Genomic DNA, 23,902 nt, shown 5'->3' on the forward strand with positions numbered 1-23,902 from the left:
ATCATTTTCATATCTAAAAATCAGAATAAAATTAATGAGGAGCAATTTCTCTAAATTTGCCAATATTGTCAAATTCATGTACTAAATAAAATTGAAATTTAATTTTGATGGGTCCTTGGCCCAGTTTCACACTCTAGAGATGGTCTGACAATGGTATCCAATTCTTCTAAAATACTATGCTAATGATGATTTAAATTTTATTGTTTCAGACATCATTTTTAAATTGGCATGTTTCCCTTAATCATTTATTTCAACCTTACTACTACAATTGCTTACAAGTTTCCTCTTCCTAACTTTTAATATTCCATGAAAGAACCTTTAAAGATATTGGCGTCTTTCCATCTATGGGAGGAGTTTTTTATAATTACTACTTACTACTTCAGAAAATGCATTTTATAATCTTATTTTTGGATTTAAAATGTTCTCCCACATATCTACATTTTTTTTCAAAAGAAGTATATCTATCTCAGTATGCATTTCTAAAGGATAGAAACTTTTTAAAAAAACATAACTACAATATCATCATCACCTATGAAAATCAACAATAAAATTTTAATTTCAATAGTATCAATTTAGTGTTCACTCATCCAATTATAATTTTTACACATTTTGTTTCTTATTTGGAGGACTGAAATTAGGTACATGCATTGTGATCAGACACAATGGTTCCTAAGTTGTTTTTGTTTTTGTTTTTTTTTAATTTCTAGGTTGTCTCTCAAACTGTCTTACTTCCTCACATCTTTTTCTTGTAGAAGATACCAAGACCCTTTTCCTTTTTTCCTTGTAGTGTTGTGACAGTTCAGCTTTTGCTTATTATATAAATGTTCTGTTGCTTAACATGTTCCTCCCTCTCCTATGCTTTATATAAATTTTTAATTATATCTAATGGCTTGATAAAAGTCAGATACAACTTTCTATTAAGTATTTTTCATAGAAGGTATTGTATGCTTCTATCACAAAATGAAAGATATTTGATGTATTCAGTTTACTGGAATTATTGTCCTTATTGATGTTCAAATTGTCCTGTCTTTTTTTTTAAAGATATTATTTATTTTTGACAGAGAGATTGTGTACAAGCAGGGGAAGCAGCAGGCAGAGGCAGAGGGAGAAGCAGGCTCCCCGCCTAGCAGGGAGCCCGATGCGGGACTCGATCCCAGGACCCTGGGATCATGACCTGAGCTGAAGGCAGATGCCTAACTATCTGAGCCACCCAGGGGCCCCATCAAATTGTCCTGTCTTTAACAGAGGGAACCATTTCGAGTTGGTTCCTAAGACCTCTCTGTACCTAACCCCGAAATAAAAAGATTTTCTAATTTCTATTATGACAAGATGCTTCAAGCTCAAAGTTTACATTTACCTACTTATGTTTATATTTCCCATTTCTTATATAAATGATAGAATTGTATATAATTTTCTTGGCTGTGCTTTGGTCACTTAGCAATATATCATACGGATAACTCAGTAAACCCATTACATTTGTTCTCTGTAGTAAATTACTCAGGAAGGACTTATGGAAACAATATTTCATTAGTTCTTGTGTGTTACAAAAAATTTAAGCATTTTATGTATGAAATGTTAGTATGGCTGAATAAAAATTCCTAGTTCACATTATCTCTCCTTAAGTATCTTACATATGTTACTTGATTATCTCTGGCAAAACCACTGCTGAGATAGTCTGATTTTTTTTCCCCTCTAATAAGTGACATAGTATTTTTGCCTTTCATGAACAAAGACTTTTTTTTTTTTAAAGTCTACTTGTTTTTATTAGGTTATATCTAATACCTTATGGCCAGTTTTCCAAAGTACATGTTGAACAATTTCTGTATGTAGTTTCAAGTCTTGCTTTTAGTTCCAGGAAAATTTTATTCTATTATGGCTTTTTATTCTGTTCCTTTGCTTAGGTTTTCTTTTTTGAGAACTCCTACTGTACATATGGCAGTATGCATTCTATATAAATCCCCCCTCAAATTCTAATCACTTCCTTCTCCACTTACATTTTAATTTAAGAAATTATTAGTTGCTTTTCGTTGCTCTTTTGTTACTCTTTAAAAAATTTTTTAAAAGTATAGTTGACATAAAATGTTATGTTAGTTTCAGATGTACAACACAGTGACTTGATAATCCTATTGATGATTTTATTCTTTTGTTTCTCTTAATTTTCTCTTTATTTCTGAAATTCATTTTACTTCTATTAATAATTCTTTCATCAGTCCTGTCATCTCTTTATGAAACTCTCTTTTCCCCAATTAAATAATTTTGATATTATTTCAACACTTCTTTTTTTTAGTTTGCTATTAAATATGTGATTACATGTTTTACTTATTTTGTGTGCATGTCTGTTTTCATTTTCATTTTGAGGCTTCATCATCTATTTCTTAAAATAGCTCCCTAAGAAATTTAGCCAAAATCCTTTTCTGTTGCTAATTTGTAAGTGAAGAGAGATTTTCTTTACTGTTTAGTATGTGGAGTAAACACTACCACCCCCTCTTTTGTTACTTTTCTAAAGGGATTACAGCCTCTTGCTTTCTGAAACCTGCCTTCTCTGCTCAACGATCCATTTAATTTAAGTATTCTATTTATTTTGCCCTTTTTTTATCTTCCTTGCTCAGTCTGGGGTTCTTACCTCAGCTTCTCATTGTGTGGCTGTCTTAGAATTTCAAGAGTTCATAGAACCTAGACTTTTCCAGTATCTTCAGATCTTGTGGTGGATTCAATGACTTCACCCATGAATCCAGGTATAAAAACATGTCTCAAGGTTCAGCTTCTATTCTTAGATTTTCCTGACAAAATATTGTTACTTGGGAATATTCCTGTTCTTGTGCCATCAGCCACCACATTGCCTTTTTTCTGCTTTCTCCCCACAAATGCTGATATCACAAGGCTTTTGTAACTTTCATTGCTTTATGTCTACCCACTTTCATTTTGGGGTTTGTGGAGGATAACTGTCAATTAGTTTTGGTATAGATGCTGATTTATTTGTGAGTATTTTGTTTTTTTCTATCTTATTTGTACTGTTTTTATTTATTTTCTCTCTACATATATTATTTACGTTATATTTGCCATATATCTTTTGTCAAAGCTTCCAGTCATATATTTTTATTGTACTTTTTAAAGTATCAGGGCATGTTTGCTTGCATATGGGTATGTATATGCAACATCAAACTAGTAATGCTTACTGGCAACTTGTTTTCTTAAAGCCACTAGAAAATAACTTGCTTAAATAAATTAATGTTCAACTGAGGGTTGCTAGAGGGGAGGTGGGTGGGGGAATGATGGATGATTATGTATGGTATTAAGGAGGGCACTTATGATGAGCACTGGGTATTATATGTAAGTGATGAACCCCAAAATGTGCTTCTGAACTAATATTACACTATATGTTATCTGGAATTTAAAAACTCAAAACTAAAAAAAAATAAATAAAAAATAAATAAAATAAATAAATGTTCAACCTTAACTAACCAGTTTGGCAGAATGTGAAAATTTGCTTGTCAACACATGGGATAATTCACAATACCCTCTGCTTTAGGGTAATAACACAGGTCTTCAAGATAACCAAGATTAAGAAGTCATAATTTTAATTTTTCTCTTGTGTCTTGAAGCTACTTGCTCCAACCTACAACTAGAATTCTGTTAAATTATTTGGACAAACAATAAAAATGGTAACATTTTATGCACAGGTGGATTTTGGGAAATTATATCCTAAAACTAAAGAGTTAACAATCCTCCAAAAAGTCAGCCATGGTCAAGAATTACAGTATAATTCCACTAAGTATGGGATGCCTTATATTTTAGAAATTTTATATAATAATTATCCAAATCTTATTTACGATAGCACATAATTTAATAATGTTAAAAATGTAAAAAAATTCATAACTAAGTTTTAGTTAACAGGTACAATAAAATATTTGGGATAGCAATAAAGCTTTTTGTCAACTTTAATATGACCAATTGACATTTATTACTTCATATTTGGGGAAGAGGAGTTTTTGTTTTGTTTTTTGTCTGTTTTTAAATATGGATGATGTATAGCACTGAAGAAAACCTTCAAATAATTTACAAAACATGCCTGATTTATCGAACATCCTTCCTATGAAACTGTTTCACAAAACGTATCAACATTTTCTGAGTAAACTACACTTATCATCTACTATAATGTCTAAAAAATTTATGAATATCTAACATTATGAGGAAACATAACTAGTTTTAGAAATTAATTTGTAACTCCCATGCAATAGGCCATGAACGACAAACATTCTCCAGATTAATTATCTAAGTATGTCTATCCTCTATAACATAAAATAGCTGGGTGGTTCATCTGCATTCAGTACTACTAATGCAGCACAAAGGAGAAGAAGGTCAGAAATCGAAGCAGCAAAGATAAAACAGGAGTATGGCATATTAACAGACTTGTGGATATTCATAATAAATCACTCTCTAAGATTTCCCCTAATAAAGCAATTATATGAGATATGATGTGAAACTCATGGATTATAACATCTATATTTATGGATATTTATAATTATAGATAAAATTCCATTAATATTATATATAGATTTTGCATGTTTATTTATTTTTAAGTGAAAATGCATATGCAGATATAAAATTCTTTACTAAAAAATAAAATTCTTTGAGTGAGAGAAAAACAGATATTATCTTTTGAAATAAGCCCTCCATCTTCCCTTAGAGGAGAAGACTCCTTAGAGTCCCAACAAAAAGATATACATTGAACTTAGTGACTAGAGTTTACTTTTACAGTAGAGGAGAAAAGAAGAGAAAGCAGAATTTTTTTGGAACAGCCACAAGAGATTCACCACTAAACTGTCAGAGCTGAGAAATGGGAAATCTGTTTTAACATCAGATGCGAGGGAGGAGATGAAGACTTTTAATATCACCACTCTGGTGCTCCAGCAATAAAACAGGGATTTTGCAGCATCTGTTCAAAGTCTGATGTAATTCTTTGGTGAGTATTCCCTTAGAACAATATAATTTTCTAAAGTATCAACCCTAGAGTGTGCAATTCTTCAGAGAAGGTTAAATTTTCCTCTCAGTTATAGAAATTTGAAAATGCCACTGCTAATTACATGGAAATATTAGACACTTCATGAATCAATTTGGTAGAACTATTTAAATTGATGCAGATGGCTTCATTTATCTAACAAATCTCATCTCTGACTAGAGAATCAGAATCTCCAGTTTGCATCTGAACTCTGTATCCTAATTTAGGGCACTGCTGAAAAAAAAAAAAAAATTCTCCCAAACCTTAATTTAGAAATGATTATTTGCAGAATGAAAAATGAATAACTAATAAAATAGTCTTTCATAGAACTAATAGATGTTACAAAAGTCAAGTAAACCATACCAAAAATCAGAGAGTAAATATATAACCAACACTTTCAGAGTACATCTTTCTTTCTAAAAAATACATAGTCCTGTGATAAGTATATTATATTAATGAAAAAGATTATAGAAATTTCCTAGTGGTGGCTGGGTGGCTCAGTCGTTAAGTGTCTGCCTTTGGCTCAGGTCATGATCTCAGGGTCCTGGGATCGAGCCCCGCATCGGGCTTCCTGCTCAGCCAGGAGCCTGCTTCTCCCTCTCCCACTCCCCCTGCTTGTGTTCCCTCTCTAGCTGTCTCTCTCTGTCAAATAAATAAATAAAATCTTTAAAAAGAAAAGAAAAAAAAAGAGAAATGTCCTAGTGCTTTAACTTTCAATGAGTAATTCCCAGATTCTCTATTGTGAAACCATATCTCCATACAAAGACATATATGAATCTTCAGAGCAACCTTGTTCATAATAGTCTATCTAAATTATCATAAAATAAATGGATAAACAAATTTTGGTATAGTCACACAATGGAAAATTTCTCAGTGATGTAAAAGAACAAACCACTGATGCATGCAACAACATGGATAATCCTCAAAAGCATTATATTAAGTGAAACGACTCAGGAGCAAGCCTATATGTTGTATAAATCAATTTATGAAATTCTAGGAAAAAGTAAAGGATGGTAAAAGAGAGCAGACCAGTGGTCTCCAGGGACCAGGGTGTGAAGCAAGGCCCAAAGGAAATTTTTGGTGTGACAAACATATTCTTTATTTTGATGGTAATGACACAAACATGACTATATACATTTGTACACTTAAAAGTGATAGATTTTCACGTATGTAAATTATACCCTAATAAAAGCAAGGCAAAAAAATATGATCCAGGCCTGGTGATTTAAAAAACAAAACAAAACAAAAACAATGGTTAGAGGAAAAATATGTGCACTAAAATGACATTTTTGGCTTATAATCTTAACAAGAATTCATAGCAATGTGTAGCTATTACACGTGCAGCTAAATATACTGTGATCAATTTTCTGACCTATAAAACTATAGAGGGATGAAGGAGTGAGAAATACTCTTTCCTCCTAAAAAGGAAACTCTGGGCTCTTAAGACAGGAAGATTTCCCAGAAGAGTCCATGCTGCTCCTACTCTTCCCCTGAGGATGGCACTAGACTTGCAAAGTGATTACGTCACTTCCCTGCATGAGTTATCACCAAACGCAGACAGCTGTTAAACCCCAACATAAGGGCTGCTAACTCAGGCACTCTGAGCACAGGGTGCTTCCTTGCCCTTTTTCATCCATCCAGGGTACACACTGCATGTACATAAACAGTACAGAGGATAGATGAAAACATTTTCACAAATCAATTATATCTAAACTACTCAGTTTTATAGAGGCTAGATGGTGATGAAGAATCATGGTCAACTCAATTTTTTATATCCTGTAGGTAATTTTATGTTATTTAAAGTAATTTGGATCTGTTTTCTTCTTATCTTGGGTGTTAAGCAAGATATTTCATGAAACTGGTCCTCATCTTTATGTTTTCTTTTTTACCTCTAATAATTAAATATTTCCTAGTAATTTCCCAGGAATCTCAAGCAAATTACTGTCTCTTGGGCAACAATATATTTTGGTTATAAAAATTAATGAATTAAACTAGCATCTTTACGTTCTCTGTCAAATCTAAGATTGTACAAGCCAAAATATATGTGTGTGTGTACATATATGATATAGAAGCACATATGCTTATCTCCAATCAGTTCAGTGAAAATTAAGACAACCCCACAGTCACCCTCATAATATTAAGGATTGCTCAAGTTTAATTATTATGTTCCAGCAAATTATCATGCTAAAGATATAGAGTTGCCAACAAAACATAGTTTTTTCTTATCTGGAGACTTCCAGAATGATGCTGTGCTCCCCACTGCGGATACATGTTCTTTTGAACCGTGAGCCTTAGAAAAGTTGAGGGGTCAGCCTGGGAACTTGTATTTTGCTCATCTTCTTCTAGAGAGACTTTTCAGTGAGATAGTAAATGTTGTTTTTATAGGCCTTCCAAAAAAAATCCATATTATAAAATTTTCCTTAAGACAAATGATAATCAGGGTGCCTGGGTGGCTCAGGTGATTAAGCATCTGCCTTTGGCTCAGGTCATGATCCCAGAGTCTTGGGATCGAGTCCCACCATCTAGCCTCTATAAAACTGAGTAGTTTAGATATAATTGATTTGTGAGTCTGCTTCTCTGCCTCCCCCCGCCCCCTGCACCGGCTCATAAGCTCTCTCTCTCTCAAATAAATAAATAAAATCTTAAAAAAAAAAAACAAAAACAAATGATGGCTAATTGAACATAATAAAAAAAAGAAAAGAAAAAAATGAAAAAAAGACAAGTGATAATCAAAATAAAAATTTCTACATGCTTGAAGATTGTTATTGTTATTATTATTTTAAAAATGTGGATATCACTTTTAATCTAAAATAGTATAGAATTGAGATCCTAAAAATATTAACTCAGCACAAGGTAGACTATGTTCAGTCAATGGTCTTATTATTTTATTCTTTATTGTTTATGCTCCTGGTTTGGTAGTAGTGACTGTTGACTTGATTTGATTTAAGTAAATATGATATTGGTGGTTCTGCTGAGGAAATAAATATCTCTTACACCTTTTAGTAATGTTCAGGGAAATAGAAATGAGAGCTATTTGGCATTTGAACACTGGAAAATTTTTTTGTTTTAAATTATTTTAGCTTTAAAAATTTTTTTAAGGGAGGTGAAAGGAAGAAAATTAAGAACGACTGGGAAAAACATTCCCTAAAAGTGCTAAATAATTGAAATAAAAAATTTTGTCAAAACATGAAAAAGAGAAAACAACCCACTGTTGAGAAAGAGGAAGCAGCAAATACAGGGCATAATAGGCTTAGAAATGTGAACACGAAAGCTTGTGGAGACATTGCAGGTTTTCTATATGAACTGCTACATTTTGCTTGCCCCCCCATTTTTTTTAACTCCACAGTGATGCTAGAATTGTAGATGTTAGCAATTATACACCTATACGTTAGGTATGCCCTCTCTGGGGTAAACCACATTCAGAGTACTGGCATACATTCACAGTTTATCTCAAAACCCTGACCTCAAAAAGCAAAAAAATTTAAATGTTACTATTACCAAAATTAAAACAAATGTGGTTTGCACAAAAAAAATATACACAACAATAAATATCTTTGCAGATAGTAAGAAAAACATAGATGGAAGTGTTTCCTGTATTGACATTTGGTATGCTTACTCCTGTAACTAGGCTCAGTGCTGGTGACAAACAGTATCAGACAATTAGGGGCGCAGTTCACAAAGAATGCCTTGTGAATGGCATCCCTGGAAGTATATAAAACTTTGTCCCAGCTGCTAAAAGTCAATTGCTACAACTGATTGTGTTCATAGCAAAATATATAAAATTTCATTTGTGTCTTGGGTTTTTCATTTTTCTCAGTCTTTTTGATTTTACTTTTGGTGAACCAGTATACACAGAAAGCAAAAGCGAACTCAGTAATATTATCCATTAGACTAAGGAGTTTGACTACTTTGTCTTTCTTTGGGCTCTGTGTAGCATCATGAATGATAACCAGAAAACAGAGCTCTTTACTTTTTATCAAGGGATGTCAAGAGCTCAAACAAATTTTCAAGTATTCATGACAACACTACTCAACTAAGAATGACTCAGATATTTATGACTGATAAAACTAGAGTACTATTCAACTTTTGAATGAATTGTGAAATTAAAAAAAACAATAAAGAGAAAACAGAATACAAAGTCAAAAACATCACTGCAACTAATGAAATTCAGAATCTGAATTAGTGCTGATAGTGCACTTGAGTAAAGTGCAGGATCTTTCTCTTTAACATTCCCACTTTGGGGCCATTATCCTCTTAACTGTATCTCCAAATTCCCCAAGCTGTGCTAGAACACGTAGTCCAAGTCTCTCTTCAGAGAACACGGCTTATATTGGGGTCAAGTTCTAACAATTTAAAACAAACATTTAACATCATCTTTTTAAAAATGTGTAAGTAATACCCTTTTTATCAAAGGCTTTTCTAGGAGTTTAAATATCATTATTTTTTTAAAAAAAATTTTAGATAACCATTCTTACTTGGTTTGAGATTAAAATTATCCATAAAACTAAAAATGTATTATTTTTTACAATGAGCAAAATCAAGTTATTAAGAATTTTTCTTTCTATTATCCAATTCTCCTTTTAGAGCAATGATATATTCGGGTGTATTGGATCCATGTATTTATTTGACCTGTTTTATAGACCCAAAATATTCATTGTCTATTCATACGGGCCTATTACTTTGCTTTGGTTATTCATGAATCTACTGGAATTTGCAATGTGTGGGCAAAGCAAAGATTGGGTCCAATTTAAAAAAGCAAAGCAAATATTAATACTTAAAAATATATATTGAGAGAGATAGGCCAACTAAGCATATATGTAGCACTAAATAATATAAAATACATTAATAATATATAAATGTGTATCAGTAAATTGAATCACCTTAGGATTCTACTTAGAAATTCTTCCCTAACATAGGAAATTGGTAAAGAAAGAAAGAATGTCAATGGGTCCATATATGGATTGCAGGTGATCTTAATGGTGGTATATTTTATAACTTGATCCTTTATCTAAATTCCACCATCTATAAGAAATGTAAGAAAAGACTGATGAAGCAACAAGCTCAGTTAATGTTCTCAGAACAAAAATGCCATATGGTCCTTTCCTTGGCTAAGACAAACCTTCAACAATCTGACTTGGTCAAAAAGAGGGACTAAGAAAGAAAACTGTCCCAATCTTGATTTAGGGCAATACTTGCTGCACGGTGCAATTCCCTCCCCTTCTGAGATCTCTCTAACATCCCTGATAGAAATCTGGAGTACTCGCTTTGTCAGATTGTAACAAAATTAAGAAGCCTTACAGAGAAATTAGAATTACCTACCCAATTAACCTTGAGTCTCGTGTTATTAAAGCAGACATTTGAAGGCACAAAGGCCTTAGACCAGCCTTATGACCAGCCTGATACTTTTTAAGTCAAACATTCTGGAAATCATTGAATTGTCTTTCTTGGAAGCCTTTTTCCTTTACTGGCAACTTTGAGATAGAACTTTGGCATGTGCTTTAAAATTAGGTGCAAGTAAATAACAAAAAAATCAAAACACCAATTACACAAACCCCCACAAAACCCCAGAATTTTTCAGTCTTTAGTAATTGCCATGAGAGGGCAGTAGAAACACAAGAAGAGAACACATCCAGTATTTGGAAATTAGCTCACAATGTTGAGAATCTCTGCATTTTACAAATAAAATTGTAGGAATGTGTTCCAGTCGTCTAATGTTGGATAAATAACCATGCCAAACTGAGTTGCCTAAAATAACAACCATGTTGTTATTATGACTATGTCCATGGATTCTGTAGGTGAGGCATTTAGACAGAGCACAATGGGGATACTTTGTTTTGCTCCCAGAGTCTGGGGTTGCAGATAGGAGGACTCAAACAGCCTGTGATCACTCAAATGGCTAGAGGCTGATATCATTTGGTGAATTCTTTACTTGCAGGTGTAATGCCTAGCCTGGGATGACTCAAAGGCGGGGCTCCACTGGGATTTCCCACTGGTACCTATACAAAACCTCCCTCTCCATGTAACTCTGGCTTCCTCACAGGGGGAGTTAGGGGGCTGCCTTAAGATTGTCAGAATCCTTGCAAGGCAGTGTAGAGCTCCAAAAAAAGACAGTATTCTTGTAAATGAGGCAGAAGGTGCACTGTGTCTTCCCACCTACCCTCAGAAATCCTGAGGTGACACCTCCTCTGCAGTCTTTCTCTTACTAGCGAGTCACTAAAACTATCCAGATTCAGGAGGAAGAGCATTAGACCCTACTCATCTTTCTCTAAAAGAAATGTCAAAGAATTTGCAGCCATCTTTAAAACTGCCACAGAATGTGGAATGTAAAATATTTCTAAGACATCCTCAGGCCTTTTCAATACTGGAGATATCTCATTTGAATTTGGGTTGCAATATTTTGAGGTGGACAGTACATCTCAGGACAAAAAGGGATAGAATTTCTCAGTGGCAGAAAAGAAATACACTATTACAATTCTGGTTTATAAAATGTAAAATGTCTAGAAATGTCTCTGTCTTCATACATTCTATTTTTAATAGCTTAATAAATAAAAATTTCCTGCAATGTGGTGTGAGAGATCTTGATTCTGTGATTCCCTCATTTCACTTCTTACAGGAAACAAGGGTGCGGGCCAAATGTGAGTGACAAGTGGCAATGAGGGAAAAGCTATTATACTAGTAACTTTAAAAGATATATACATTTTTTGTAAAGTCCTTGGTTTATGGCCAAGACATTAGGTCCTTGGAAGTTTTCAAACAGCAGGCTTTAATTACCAAAATTAAGATAAATTTGTCTAATTGTAAATAAAATCAGACTAGAGGAAAGTAATGACTTAAGGTAATACATAACTTTGATTCACAACATACAAAAGATTGTCACCTCATTCTCTGCCATTGAAGCTTATGAAGAACTGAGCCTGGACAGGTTTATGGTATTTTTTTTCTTTTTCATTCTTTGTCATTCACTATAGTGAATGACAAACTGTACATAAAAGGGTTGAAGATGTTAATGTAAGAAATTATTTCACACTAGTATCATGATATATTTCACTCTTCAACTCAAACTTGACTATTTTTGTTGTTTGGTCACTTAGAGTTCAAATATATCATAGGATGAGATACGCTTGTGTTGGTTTGCCATTGAAACTAGTTTCCTTGCATTCTCACAAAACACTTATTTGTAGTGCATTGTTCCCCTACCCTTCAGGTGGGACCGTTCAGTCTGTTACTCTAATTTCTCAATGTTCAGATCCAAGAAACAGAAGAATGCAGTGAGTAGATCAAAAATAAATACCCGGGCGCCTGGGTGGCTCAGTTGGTTAAGCGACTGCCTTCGGCTCAGGTCATGATCCTGGGAGTCCCGGGATTGAGTCCTGCATCGGACTCCCTGTTCAGCAGGGAGTCTGCTTCTCCCTCTGATCCTTCCCCCTCCCATGCTCTCTCTCTCTGTCTCATTCTCTCTCTCAAATAAATAAATAAAATCTTAAAAAAAAAAAAATTCCCACCTATCTGTAATTTCTCATCTACTCTTTGTCCTTCACAAACTCAAGTGATACTTAAGCAAAGAATAAAGCGTATTCAGGGGCACCTAGGAGGCTCAGTCGGTTAAGCATCTGCCTTCAGCCCAGGCCTGGGACCGAGCCCCGCATGGGGCTCCCTGCTCAGCAAGGAGCCTGCGTCTCCCTCTCCCTCTGCCTGCTGCTCCCCCTGCTCGTGCTCTCTCTCTCTGTCAAATAAATAAATAAAATCTTAAAAAAAAAAAAAAAGAAGAATGCTTATTCCTCTATGTCTGTTTGGAAGTAATGATGGGCTAAGCATTCTGTCCTGCAGAGCAAAACAGAAAAGAAACATTGCTGATCTGTGGTGCAGTGTATTAGGGGCACAGCTAAAATTAAAATCAGAGTGTCTGGGCTCTTGATTTTGTGGGATTACAAATTGCTTTGTTGCTGAGGATATTAAAAAGTTGAAACAGGAGTCTACCTAACCGATCCCAGCCTGACTGACAAGCAGGATTTGAGAGACTAATGGTGCCATTTGATGTGAGGCATAGCCCAGAAGCCAAATGAGAGAAGGATGATTGGTATGGGTTCACACCCACCAGGCAGCAGCATCACTTTGAAGGTTTTCAGTTGATTTTATTGTTGATGAAAATCAAATTGCCATGAAATCAGAAAGGATTTACTAAAGTAGCCATCACCAAATACAGAAGATATATTATAAAATAGAAACCTGCACATGATATTAGCACATCAAAGAGAGAAAGGCTTGCCTAGAGAATTATCACACATTTTCAAATAAAACTCCAACAAACAGCACTATACTTTTAACATATAATCACCAGCATGTTTTAAGACTGCATTCCATAATTTCAACCAAGCTTATTAACAGAAATGTCAGAACACCTTTCATTACAACATAATTTATTTGCAACATGTCTATTTGTGATTTCCATTTAAGGACAATGGAGGTAGGCAAGAAATTTACTTTGAGGCTTCCCTGCTGTTATCTCACTCTTATCTGGGTGTGTTCAGCTTTTGTCTGATCTTCTCTAACCTCGCAAACCTTTTTTCTTGAAGATAATATGTTTGTTCCTCACTCTTTTCAAAGATAAGCCTGCCGACCACTGCTTCCTCTGTTCTCCCTCACCAATCTCTGCCATCAGCATCACTAAAAATAGCAACACTCTATCTGAAGCTACAGTAAGTTACCCCTGAAGATTGCTCAGAAGCAACTGCTAGGGGAAAAAAAAAGAAGAAGAAGCAACTGCTAGAGAAGCCGGCAGCTGCGTGGTTATTTAGAACTGGCTGGCCATATGGTGTATGAAGGATTCAGACTTCAAAGAAATTTCTGAACTGCCAGTTAATTTCCTGAGATATTTTGAAATACTGCAAACATACTGTATATATTACTTTCTAATTTTCTGTAAGAATATGTTTATCATCACCATTTAAAAGTTAGCTTCTGTTCAAGCATTCCTGGATAGTTCTTGGTAAAATGTGAGTTCACATATTGAGTGATCTGACCAGTATGGGAATAAAATATTGAATATAAGGTAGGATTTTGCTACTGGTATTACCTTGGATATTACCACATCTCATTTTGTTTGGGTTTTTGTTTTCTCTCTCTGCTCACAGAGTTATTGGCTAGGTGTAGCTAAAAGAAAAGGAATGCTTCCCCCCAAGCCCACCAAAACCAAAGTAAGACAAATAAAAATATTGAACTTGTTAGAATCTTCTTACTACACCAAACCACCAAAACTATTTTCTATATCATGCAATTTTATAATGATCTTATAACAACTCTTGAAACTTCATGCTTTTCTAAGGATGAAGTAGTCTTCTTACATTTGTAAAAATTAAATTAAATGAGAATGTCACTCTCTCCACCTTCTAATTCAATGATTGATACTTTCTTAACTTTTTTTTTTTTTAAAGAAAGTGTGAAACAGATCAGGATGTTTAATTAAATTAAAAGTTTTGTGAGGGCTTGACTCCTGTCTAATACTTATTTTCTACATAACATAATATGTAATCTACAGTTGAGCACATAGCAGATGTGTAAGAAATGCTTTTGCATAGTTATTTCATCCTGATTTAGATAGCTATCCAAATATCTCCTTTCTATCATGAAACAAAGACCAAGTTTAAGACATACATTGTGTGGCATCTTAATAGCAGAGCCAACATAGAAAAACAATCTGTATTACTTTAATACATAATAATTATTAAAATTGTTTATAAGTGAATGTTTATTCACTTACTTATTGTCTGTCTCTCCCATTGGATTGTAAACTCTAGGAGGAGAAAAATTTTTGTCATATTCATTACCATGGACTAAAATTACAGATGACACACAGTGTGACACAGCAATAAATACGTCTGCAATTAATGCATGAATATATTCCTGTATAAACACATACACACATATATATTTCCACTGAAGAATCAGATAAGTTTTATTTATTTGTTAGAAGAACAAAATCACATATAAAATCTTCCTTCCTGATCAGATCATGTTGCAGAGAGGTAAAATAGCAGCAGAGTGATCAATATTTTACCAAGGATTTATTTTTATTTTAATCAAATGTTTCCTAAGGTAAATTTTTGCATATCTGTGTCTGTGGTTTTATTTCAGCTGTGTGCCCACCACCCTTGGCAATTAAGGTCTTATTCAGAGTCTATAAAACATAGTGTATAGTGCAATACATTATTATTATTATATGTTTTCATTTTCTTTCATTTTGTAAAGGAACAATGAAAATGCTTGAAGGATGGACAAACATGATTGATCACCCAAAAAGTAATCAGTGAGAAGCTGGATTTTAAGTAACAGCTAATATCAGTAAATTAAACCTAATGGAAACTTAATAGAACTAAATGCGTTTCCAACTAGATTTTCAAATACTTATGCTGGTTCCTAACATGCTCACAGGGAAAAAGAAATCCAATGTAAAGCTCTGTGGACAGAAAAAAAAAAATTCCAAGTATATGGGAATAAACAATAAACACCCATTTGCTTTGAAAGGTATGGAGTGCCTACACAGATGCTCTGGGTATGTGAAGCTGACTACTTTATTTCTCTGGCTGGTAGGAATGTACAGTTTAATGAAAGAAACAAAATTTCAACAAAATATGTTAAGTGATGAGAGGATTTAGCCTATCAAAGGAGTTTCAGAAAAGCGCCATTGGGGAGATGATGCCTGATCTAAATCTTAAAAAGGTGTGAAAAAAAAAAAAAACATAATGAAGTATACACTGTAAGATATGAGATATCTGTTTGGTGACATTTCCTACTATAACTTTCTTCAAGATTTCACATTAATAGTTAAAAGAGAGAACACCTAAACAATTTTCCTAAGTAATTCCCATAATCAGAAATAACAGTTTGAACATTTTATTTTCCATGGTAACATATCAAATCAGAAAAGCATGGCCTGGTCAAATAAAAAGTACCCTAATACATCCACCCTTTCTCAATGAATTTTAAAAGATCCTTTATGAATAAATCTCTATAAACGGTTGTTATTTTTCCAAAACAATGAATTTTAACACAGAGAAAATTGCTATCACTTTATAAAATGGGAAAATGATGTAGTTCAGATGTGAAATAAATCATTTCAAACATCAAAGTTCATATATTTCTCAGCTTATTTGTTCTTTTGGGGTCAGATGAATTGTTTAACATGACTGAAACATTTCAGAAAATAAGTGGAATTCTCTAAGATTTGCAGATAAGTATTTGAAATTGCTTCGGGTAAGAGGATCAGAGTGGAATGGTGCATAGAGATAAAAAGAGAATGATACAATGGATGTGATTAGGTGACATAGTTGAAGAGAGAAAAGGGATCCAGACAGGGAATTAAAGAAAATGAGCATAGACATATAGAAACATCCTACAGAGGACACAGAAAAAGTAAGGAGATTTAGCAACAACCTACACAAAGGACCAAAAAGAATAAAGATGTAGAATTACATGTTCTGGGCGGAGGGGGGAAGAAGGGTAATTGATTTTTATGAAAATAGAGGAATTGACTGAGAGTGCAACAAGGTGGTCCCAGAAGGTGAAAATCGTAGGAAACAATGGAAGAACAGTGCAGATGTGCTTGTAAATTTGGCACTGAGTATAAGTTTGGCCCTGTATGTGTTAAAAATCAAATTCAAAGTTCAGTACCTTTGCTTTATCTCTCATTGATCCTTTGCCCAGGATAGACATTTTAGCACCTGTTTCTTCCTGTAGTCTCTTCAAGGAATTTCCTCTTGGTCCAAGCAATTTCCCCACAAAATTGAACTAGGAAACAAAATCAAGAAAATTCTGTTTTAAAGTGGAAAAAAATAATAATTTGCACCAAAAATAAATGATGGGTTATGGGCTTTTCAAACTTTAGCATGCAGAAGAGAGTTATGCCATTCACACACATAGACACACACACGAAACTATTTCAGACCTCTAATCTAGGATCCATTTTAAAAAGGAGACCTTTTCTAAAGGATTGCCAAAATCAATAATATGTTGACTATATCATATATAGTACTTACATAATCAAATAAATAGATCACTTATAAGAAAGAAATTAAGGAGAACTATGGTTTACCAAATTTCTAAAGGCTTTTTCTCTCCAGATTATTGAAAAAAAATTATTTTAGACTATGCACCTTCAAAATTGCAAAGGTTAATATTTTAAATAGATTTTTAAGATTTTATTTATTTATTTTTGAAAGAGTGAGCGAGAGAAAGAGAGAGAGAGAGCATGAGCAAGGGGAGGGAGAGGGAGAAGCAGACTCCCCTGCTGAGCAGGGAGCCTGATGGCCTGACGTGGGGCTGGATCCCAGCACCCCAGGATCATGACCTGAGCCACAGTAGATGCTTAACCAACTGAGCCACCCAGGTGCCCCTTAAGTAGATTTTTAAAATAAAATTTAATATTCATTTTTGTTAAGTATTATCTGTGCCTATAACATTCTATTCCAAATTTCATGACTAGGCATAAAACGATTCAATTATTCTTCAATCTTACATTCTCTCTGTTAAAGAGCTGTTCTAAGGATCAGAAAATAAAAGATGTGATCACATATACAGAAAACTTTAAAACACTACTGATACCACATATATACAAAACAATTTGTTTGTTAGATTTGTTAGATTCCACTGTTATAAAACTCTAGAGGCCAAAATAATATATGGTGTTAGAATTCCTAAGAGTGGTTGCCTGTGGAAACTAGAAGGCCAGGTTTGGACTTGCTGGAAAGTGGCATGAAGGAAACATCTGGGGTGATGGAATTGTTCTCTATTTTGCTGAAAGTATAGGTAGATTTTTGTCAAAACTCATCAAGTCGTACACTAAAACCTGTACATTTCACAGTATGTAAATAGGACTTCAATTAAAAATGGAGGGGAAATTATTTTTAAAATAATATCATAATGAAATGTCCTACAAAGAAATACTAACAATCCCAGGTAGTTGTACAAAGGAATATTACAAAGGAAATTCTGGGAGGTTTTTCAGTTTGTTTATTCATCCTGAAACATGGTTAAAAACAGGTGAAATAAGAGCAGTTATGAGAGTATGTTGTCAGCTACTGAATGGCACATTACCACACCAAATGACTTGGATAATCATTCATTGATTAATTTAAAAAATACAAGGGGCTTAGAATGCACCAAAAGCTGTGTTGGATAAATGAAAAACAAAGATAAATAAAATTAAGTTACTGCTTTCTAAATCAGAGGTTTTCTAGAAATATTTTTAAATCTATAGTCCTGTAGTAATAATACACCATATTGAATGGTTAAAGACTAATTGCTTTTCCCCTAAATCTAGGATAAATTCAAGGATGTCTGCTCTCACCACATTTATTTAATATTGTACTGAAGTGTGGACTGCTATACCTATAGGCAAATAGATAAATGGAACAGTATAACGTTCAGAAAGACTATACACTTAGAAGGTAAATTGATTTTCAACAAAAGTGCATCAGCAATAAAATTTGAAATGCAAATCTTTTTAGTAAATGAAGCTAGAACAATTGGACATTCATATGCAACAAACAAACAAAAACCCACAACAAAACAAACACTAAGAAACCTTTTCTGTCCTACCTCACATTTAGGCAAACTTTATTTTGGGATCTATCATAGATCTGAACATAAAAACTAAAATGGTAAGAATGCTAGTTAGAAAGCATACAAGAATGCCCTTGCAAATTTAAACTGGGGAAGGCTGCTTAATAGTAAGCAAACAGCACTCACTCAAACTTTGGCTGATCCAAAAACCATTAAGAAATTAAATAGATAATTTCTTAGGAATTATCTGGGAGAATATACTGCCTGTGCATACATGCAAAAAATGATTAGTATCTTAAATATAACACTGTATGTTAACTAACCAGAATTAAAATAAAAACTTTAAAAATGATTAGTATGTAGATCTATAAAAAACTCTATCAAGTCAATAATTAAACACACGCATATCAGAATTACTAAAACAAAAAAAAAGACCAAATGTTGACGAGGATCTGGAAGTAGGAGACAGCCACTATTAGCAGTTTAAAATGATACAACTGTCTTGGAAAGATTGACAGTTATTTATAAAGTTAAACATAGAGTTCCACTATGACCCAGAAATTCTATGTAGGTATTTAACCAAGGGATATAAAAGCTTATGTTTACAAAATGACTTGTACAAGAATATCCTTACTCACAATCACCACTAAACTAGAAATAAACCAATGCCCATCCAAGGGGAAAAAAAATCAATAAGTTTATACATAAATAGAATTAGTCACTGATTAACATAACAGCATGGATGTATCTCACAATTATGTTGAGTGAAAGAAGCCAGATACAAAAAAGTATATCATGTTAGATTCCACTGTTATAAAACTCTAGAGGCCAAAATAATATATGGTGTTAGAATTCCTAAGAGTGGTTGCCTGTGGAAACTAGAAGGCCAGGTTTGGACTTGCTGGAAAGTGGCATGAAGGAAACATCTGGGGTGATGGAATTGTTCTCTATTTTGCTGAAAGTATAGGTAGATTTTTGTCAAAACTCATCAAGTCGTACACTAAAACCTGTACATTTCACAGTATGTAAATAGGACTTCAATTAAAAATGGAGGGGAAATTATTTTTAAAATAATATCATAATGAAATGTCCTACAAAGAAATACTAACAATCCCAGGTAGTTGTACAAAGGAATATTACTAGACCTTTAGAAAATATATCATGATTTCAATCTAGGCAGTTGTTGGAGGAGTCATCGACAAGATGTGACTGCTGATTGACCCCACCACCTGGATTTTGGCAACCAGAGGCTCTTTACCCCCTCACTTGTCCTTGGAATTTATGTTCTGCCCACTGATGCCACAATAGGAGCCACTTCAAGGACACAGCGTTGAGAAATAGTGATATATTATGGAGACCATCTGGACAGTATACATGACTGAACCCTATTAAGGTCTTTATATAAACTCTGAAGATTCTGGTGGGCAGGTGCTGAGATCTACTCATTTCGCAGCCACCCAAGACAAGCCTCATCTATAAGTTCCCTTGCTTATTAAACTTTTCAACTACCAATCTGCAGTGGCCTGCCTCTTTCTTCAGTCTGTTCTTGCCCTCCGTGTATGGGGGCTAGGTTTGAAATTCACCCAGGAAATTCCTGAGGTTGTGAGCTAATAGCAGACTATCCAAGAAAGAAATGGAGAAATATCTCTTTACTCAGTTAGCAGGCTAATATCCTTGATAGTAAGAGCAAATCAGAAAAGGAAATTTATAGAGCAAATCCACTCATGAAACAAAACCCACTTAACAAAACAGTAGCATAACCAAGGCCTGTTGTATATACAAAAAATACATAATGATTGAGTTGTGTTTATCACAGATACATGGGTAGTTTAAGATTTATAACCCCTAATTATAATTCACATATTGGCAATGGAGAAAAAGAGGTTAACATTTTATTTGGACAAAAAAAAAAAAAGGCTAACATTTTATTTAATAAGAAAAATAATTTTATAAAATTCAATTTCAATCATTATAAAACTCACATCATCTGAAGAATGAAAGAAACGTCCTTAACCCAATAGAAGCTTTCTATTAGAACCAGTAAGAATTGTTTATTTAATAGTAAAATAATACCAAAAACAAGGTAAAGATGCACATTCTCGTTTTATTCAACATTGAAGATTTAAGCCACTGAATAAGATAAATGTTATAAATGTCAGAAAGTAAGAAACAAAATGCCACTCAAGGTTTATATGATTTAAATACATAAAAAGCTCAAAGTAATTTCAGAAAAATCATTAGAATCAGTAAAAGAGCTTAGCAAGGTGTTTTATACAAAATCAATATAAAAAATCAATTGTATTCTGTACATCAGCAACATATAATTAGTAATTTTAAAAAGAGAGAGATGCCATTTATGGCATTAGTAAAAAATAAATAAGATTTTCTAAGAATAAATTTAATTGTGTATAATCAAAACCTTTACAGAGAATATAGAAAAAACATTAATAAAGCTGTCAAATGGATATAAATAGATTGAGAGACAGATTATGTTCATCTACAAGGAGTCTCAATTTCTAGTATTTTCAATTATATCTATAGGTTCTATACAGTTCTAATTAAAATCTAATTAAAATAGGATTTGGATCAACTTACCAATTGGTTGTACAATTTGTATAAAAAGGTCAAAGTCCAAAAATAGCCAAAACATTCAGAAGCAGAAGAATAGGTTAAGGATTATGCCTATCACATACAAAGAGTCATTATAAAGAGTCACTATCATTAATTATGATAGTGTGATTATGTATAGTCCTGGAACACAGTAAGAAAACAGAGCAATGGAATCCAGAATCCAGAAACAGACTCTTATGTTTAAATGATATATGATACAAGGGGCAGTACAGATCACGAAGGCAGAATAATGGCCCCCTAAAGATGTCCATGCCCTAACACCCAGGATCCGTAAATACGTTCTCCTACAAAACGGACTTTGCAACTATGACAAAATTAGGAATCTTGAGATGAAGAGATTATCCTGGATTATCCAGGTGTGCCCAATGTCCTTATAAATTAAAGAAGAAGGTAACAGAGTCAGAGGGAGTGATGCAAGTGTTGGCTTTGAAGTTGGAAGGGAGCTGTGAGCCAAAGAATAAGGGTAGCTTCTACAAGCTGTAGGAGTCAAGGAACAGATTCTCCCTTAAAGCCTCCAGAAGGAATGCAGTTTTACGGACACCTTAATTTTAACCCATGAGAACCATTTTAGACTTCTGACCTTCATAACTGTAAAATAACAAATCTGTTTTGTTTTAAGCCACTAAGTTTGTGTTAACTATTACAGAAATAATAGGAATCTAATATACTAAGGAAAGAAGGGACTATCTAATACAGAGCATGATTGGCTATCCATAGTAAGAATAATGAAATTGCCTCCTACACCATAACAAAAAATATATAAATATAGATGGATTATAGATTTAGAAGTGAAAGGCAAAATTTTAGAATTTCTAACAGAAAAGTATAGGGAAATAATGCCTAAGAGTTCTAAAGCAAGACATTAAAATATGCTAACTGTAAAATAAGTTTGATTAAAAGTAAGAATATCTGCTTATTAAAATATACCACAAAGAAGAGGAAAACATAAGTCACAAATTTGAAAACTATTTACAGTACATGTTACCAATAAAGTATTAGGTTACAAAAACAAGTATAAAGCAGTAAGGAAAAGACAGCGTAAAAGATAAAAGATAAAATCGTGAATGTTATTGAAGAAAGAATTGCAAAAGAAAAATGTATGAAAATTTCAACCTCATTAGAATTTAAACAAAGTTAAGATGATGAGATATCATTTTATGCATACTGTGATGGTAGAAATGAAGAAGTCAGAAACCAAACATGGGTCAGAATGTGGAGCCACAAAGACTCATATATCCTGCTTATAAGAATGTAAAAGATACAACCATTTTGGCATTTTCTTATAGATCTGTAAATGTATTTAACCTATGTCTCAGCAATTCCATTCCTAGGTATATTCTGTAGAGAAGTCTTAGCACATGTACAAGAATATTAAAAGTCTCAAAGCTTGGAAGAGCAAAAATAATTGGGGAAAAGCCATTGATTCAAGAATGGAAAGCTGTCAACCCCATACCAACACTTTATGTCTATGTTTCCTAGATCCCCTTCCACATATGCTTCCTTTTGTGGATTTTGTCAATAAAAGGAAATTGCATGAGATGCAGAAGGTGAACATGAATTGGAGTCCAATTTTCTTGGCAAATCATGGTGTTCAGCATGGCTGTTTTACTGACCTCTACATGAGTTCCCACTGTGTGGATACAGGAGTCCCACAGATCTCTCTAAGCTTCCGGTTCTAGGTTCTGGCAAACTTCAGGGTCAAGTCTTCACTGCCCATGGGTGGCAATTTTCCTACAGTCCCATCCCTCATCTCTTCCAACATCATGCTAGTTCTAAATTATAGATTGTAATATTATATAGAAAGTAGATCCTATTTTCCTCCCAGAATCATGACATTGGTACAGATGATTTAGTAAACTGTGACATATTGGTAGTGGAATATTTACAGCAGTGAACATAAATTGCCTGTAACTACATAAAATTTCATTATTAAATCCTAGAAATAAAATTTTGAGCTAAAAATTCAAGCTCTAGATATACTACACTATTTTTATAAAACCCAATAAGCAAAATTAATAATGTTTTATTTATGAATAAATGCTTAAGTAGTTAATTTACTCCTCAAATAACAGGTGTAATAATAAATACAAAATTCAAGGCCTTGGTAACGTCTGGGAATGGATAGTAGAGAATGTGATCAAAGGAAAACACACAGGTGATGTCAAGTAATAGATAATATTACAGACTTTAACTTAGGGGTTCATGAGTATCCATTTTATTTTGTTTTATGCTCTACATGAAATTACATATATTCTTTGAATGCATTAAATGTTAAATAACTTAAAAAATCAAACAGATCAATTCCAGTTAAGTAAATTTTGACTGACTTCTTCAATACTCTGTTACAGAATCTTCTTGCCCCTTACTGGTAGTAGTAAAACATCAAAAAGAAAATACCAAAGCACTCAAAGTGATGTCTCCATTGGGAATGCTTATGACTGAAAGGAAGAGATAGCATTTCACGCAATCCTGGCTGAGGATAGGTTATTGACAAAATACATACATGGGCCATATTCTTGAGAAGTTTCTGTTCCTTGTCTTAGCTATTGTGACACATTTCCCAACACTTCTATTTCAATACAGTGACTTCATTTCTAACCAATGATCAATTTGAAACCAATTGTCTGAAACTGTAAGGGAGATATCCTTTTTTAATTTGTTCACAAACTCTACTTTTTGAAATAGAACACAATCATCCAACAGAATGAAGGTGCT

General features: G+C 33.6%; 1 protein-coding gene across 1 annotated transcript in view; it reads right to left on the reverse strand.

Moving 5' to 3' along the window:
* KHDRBS2 (KH RNA binding domain containing, signal transduction associated 2) overlaps window positions 1–23,902 on the reverse strand; it is a 567,314-nt gene that overhangs the window by 336,175 nt on the left and 207,237 nt on the right. Inside the window, exon 3 of the mRNA XM_045867060.3 lies at window positions 16,667–16,783. Coding sequence (XP_045723016.1) covers window positions 16,667–16,783 — 117 coding nt within the window. The remainder of the gene's footprint in view (window positions 1–16,666; window positions 16,784–23,902) is intronic.

Source organism: Mirounga angustirostris, unplaced genomic scaffold (assembly GCF_029215605.1).
Source record: "Mirounga angustirostris isolate CCGP_5_RB_7025 unplaced genomic scaffold, mMirAng1.0.hap1 SCAF_8, whole genome shotgun sequence".
NCBI lineage: Eukaryota > Metazoa > Chordata > Mammalia > Carnivora > Phocidae > Mirounga > Mirounga angustirostris.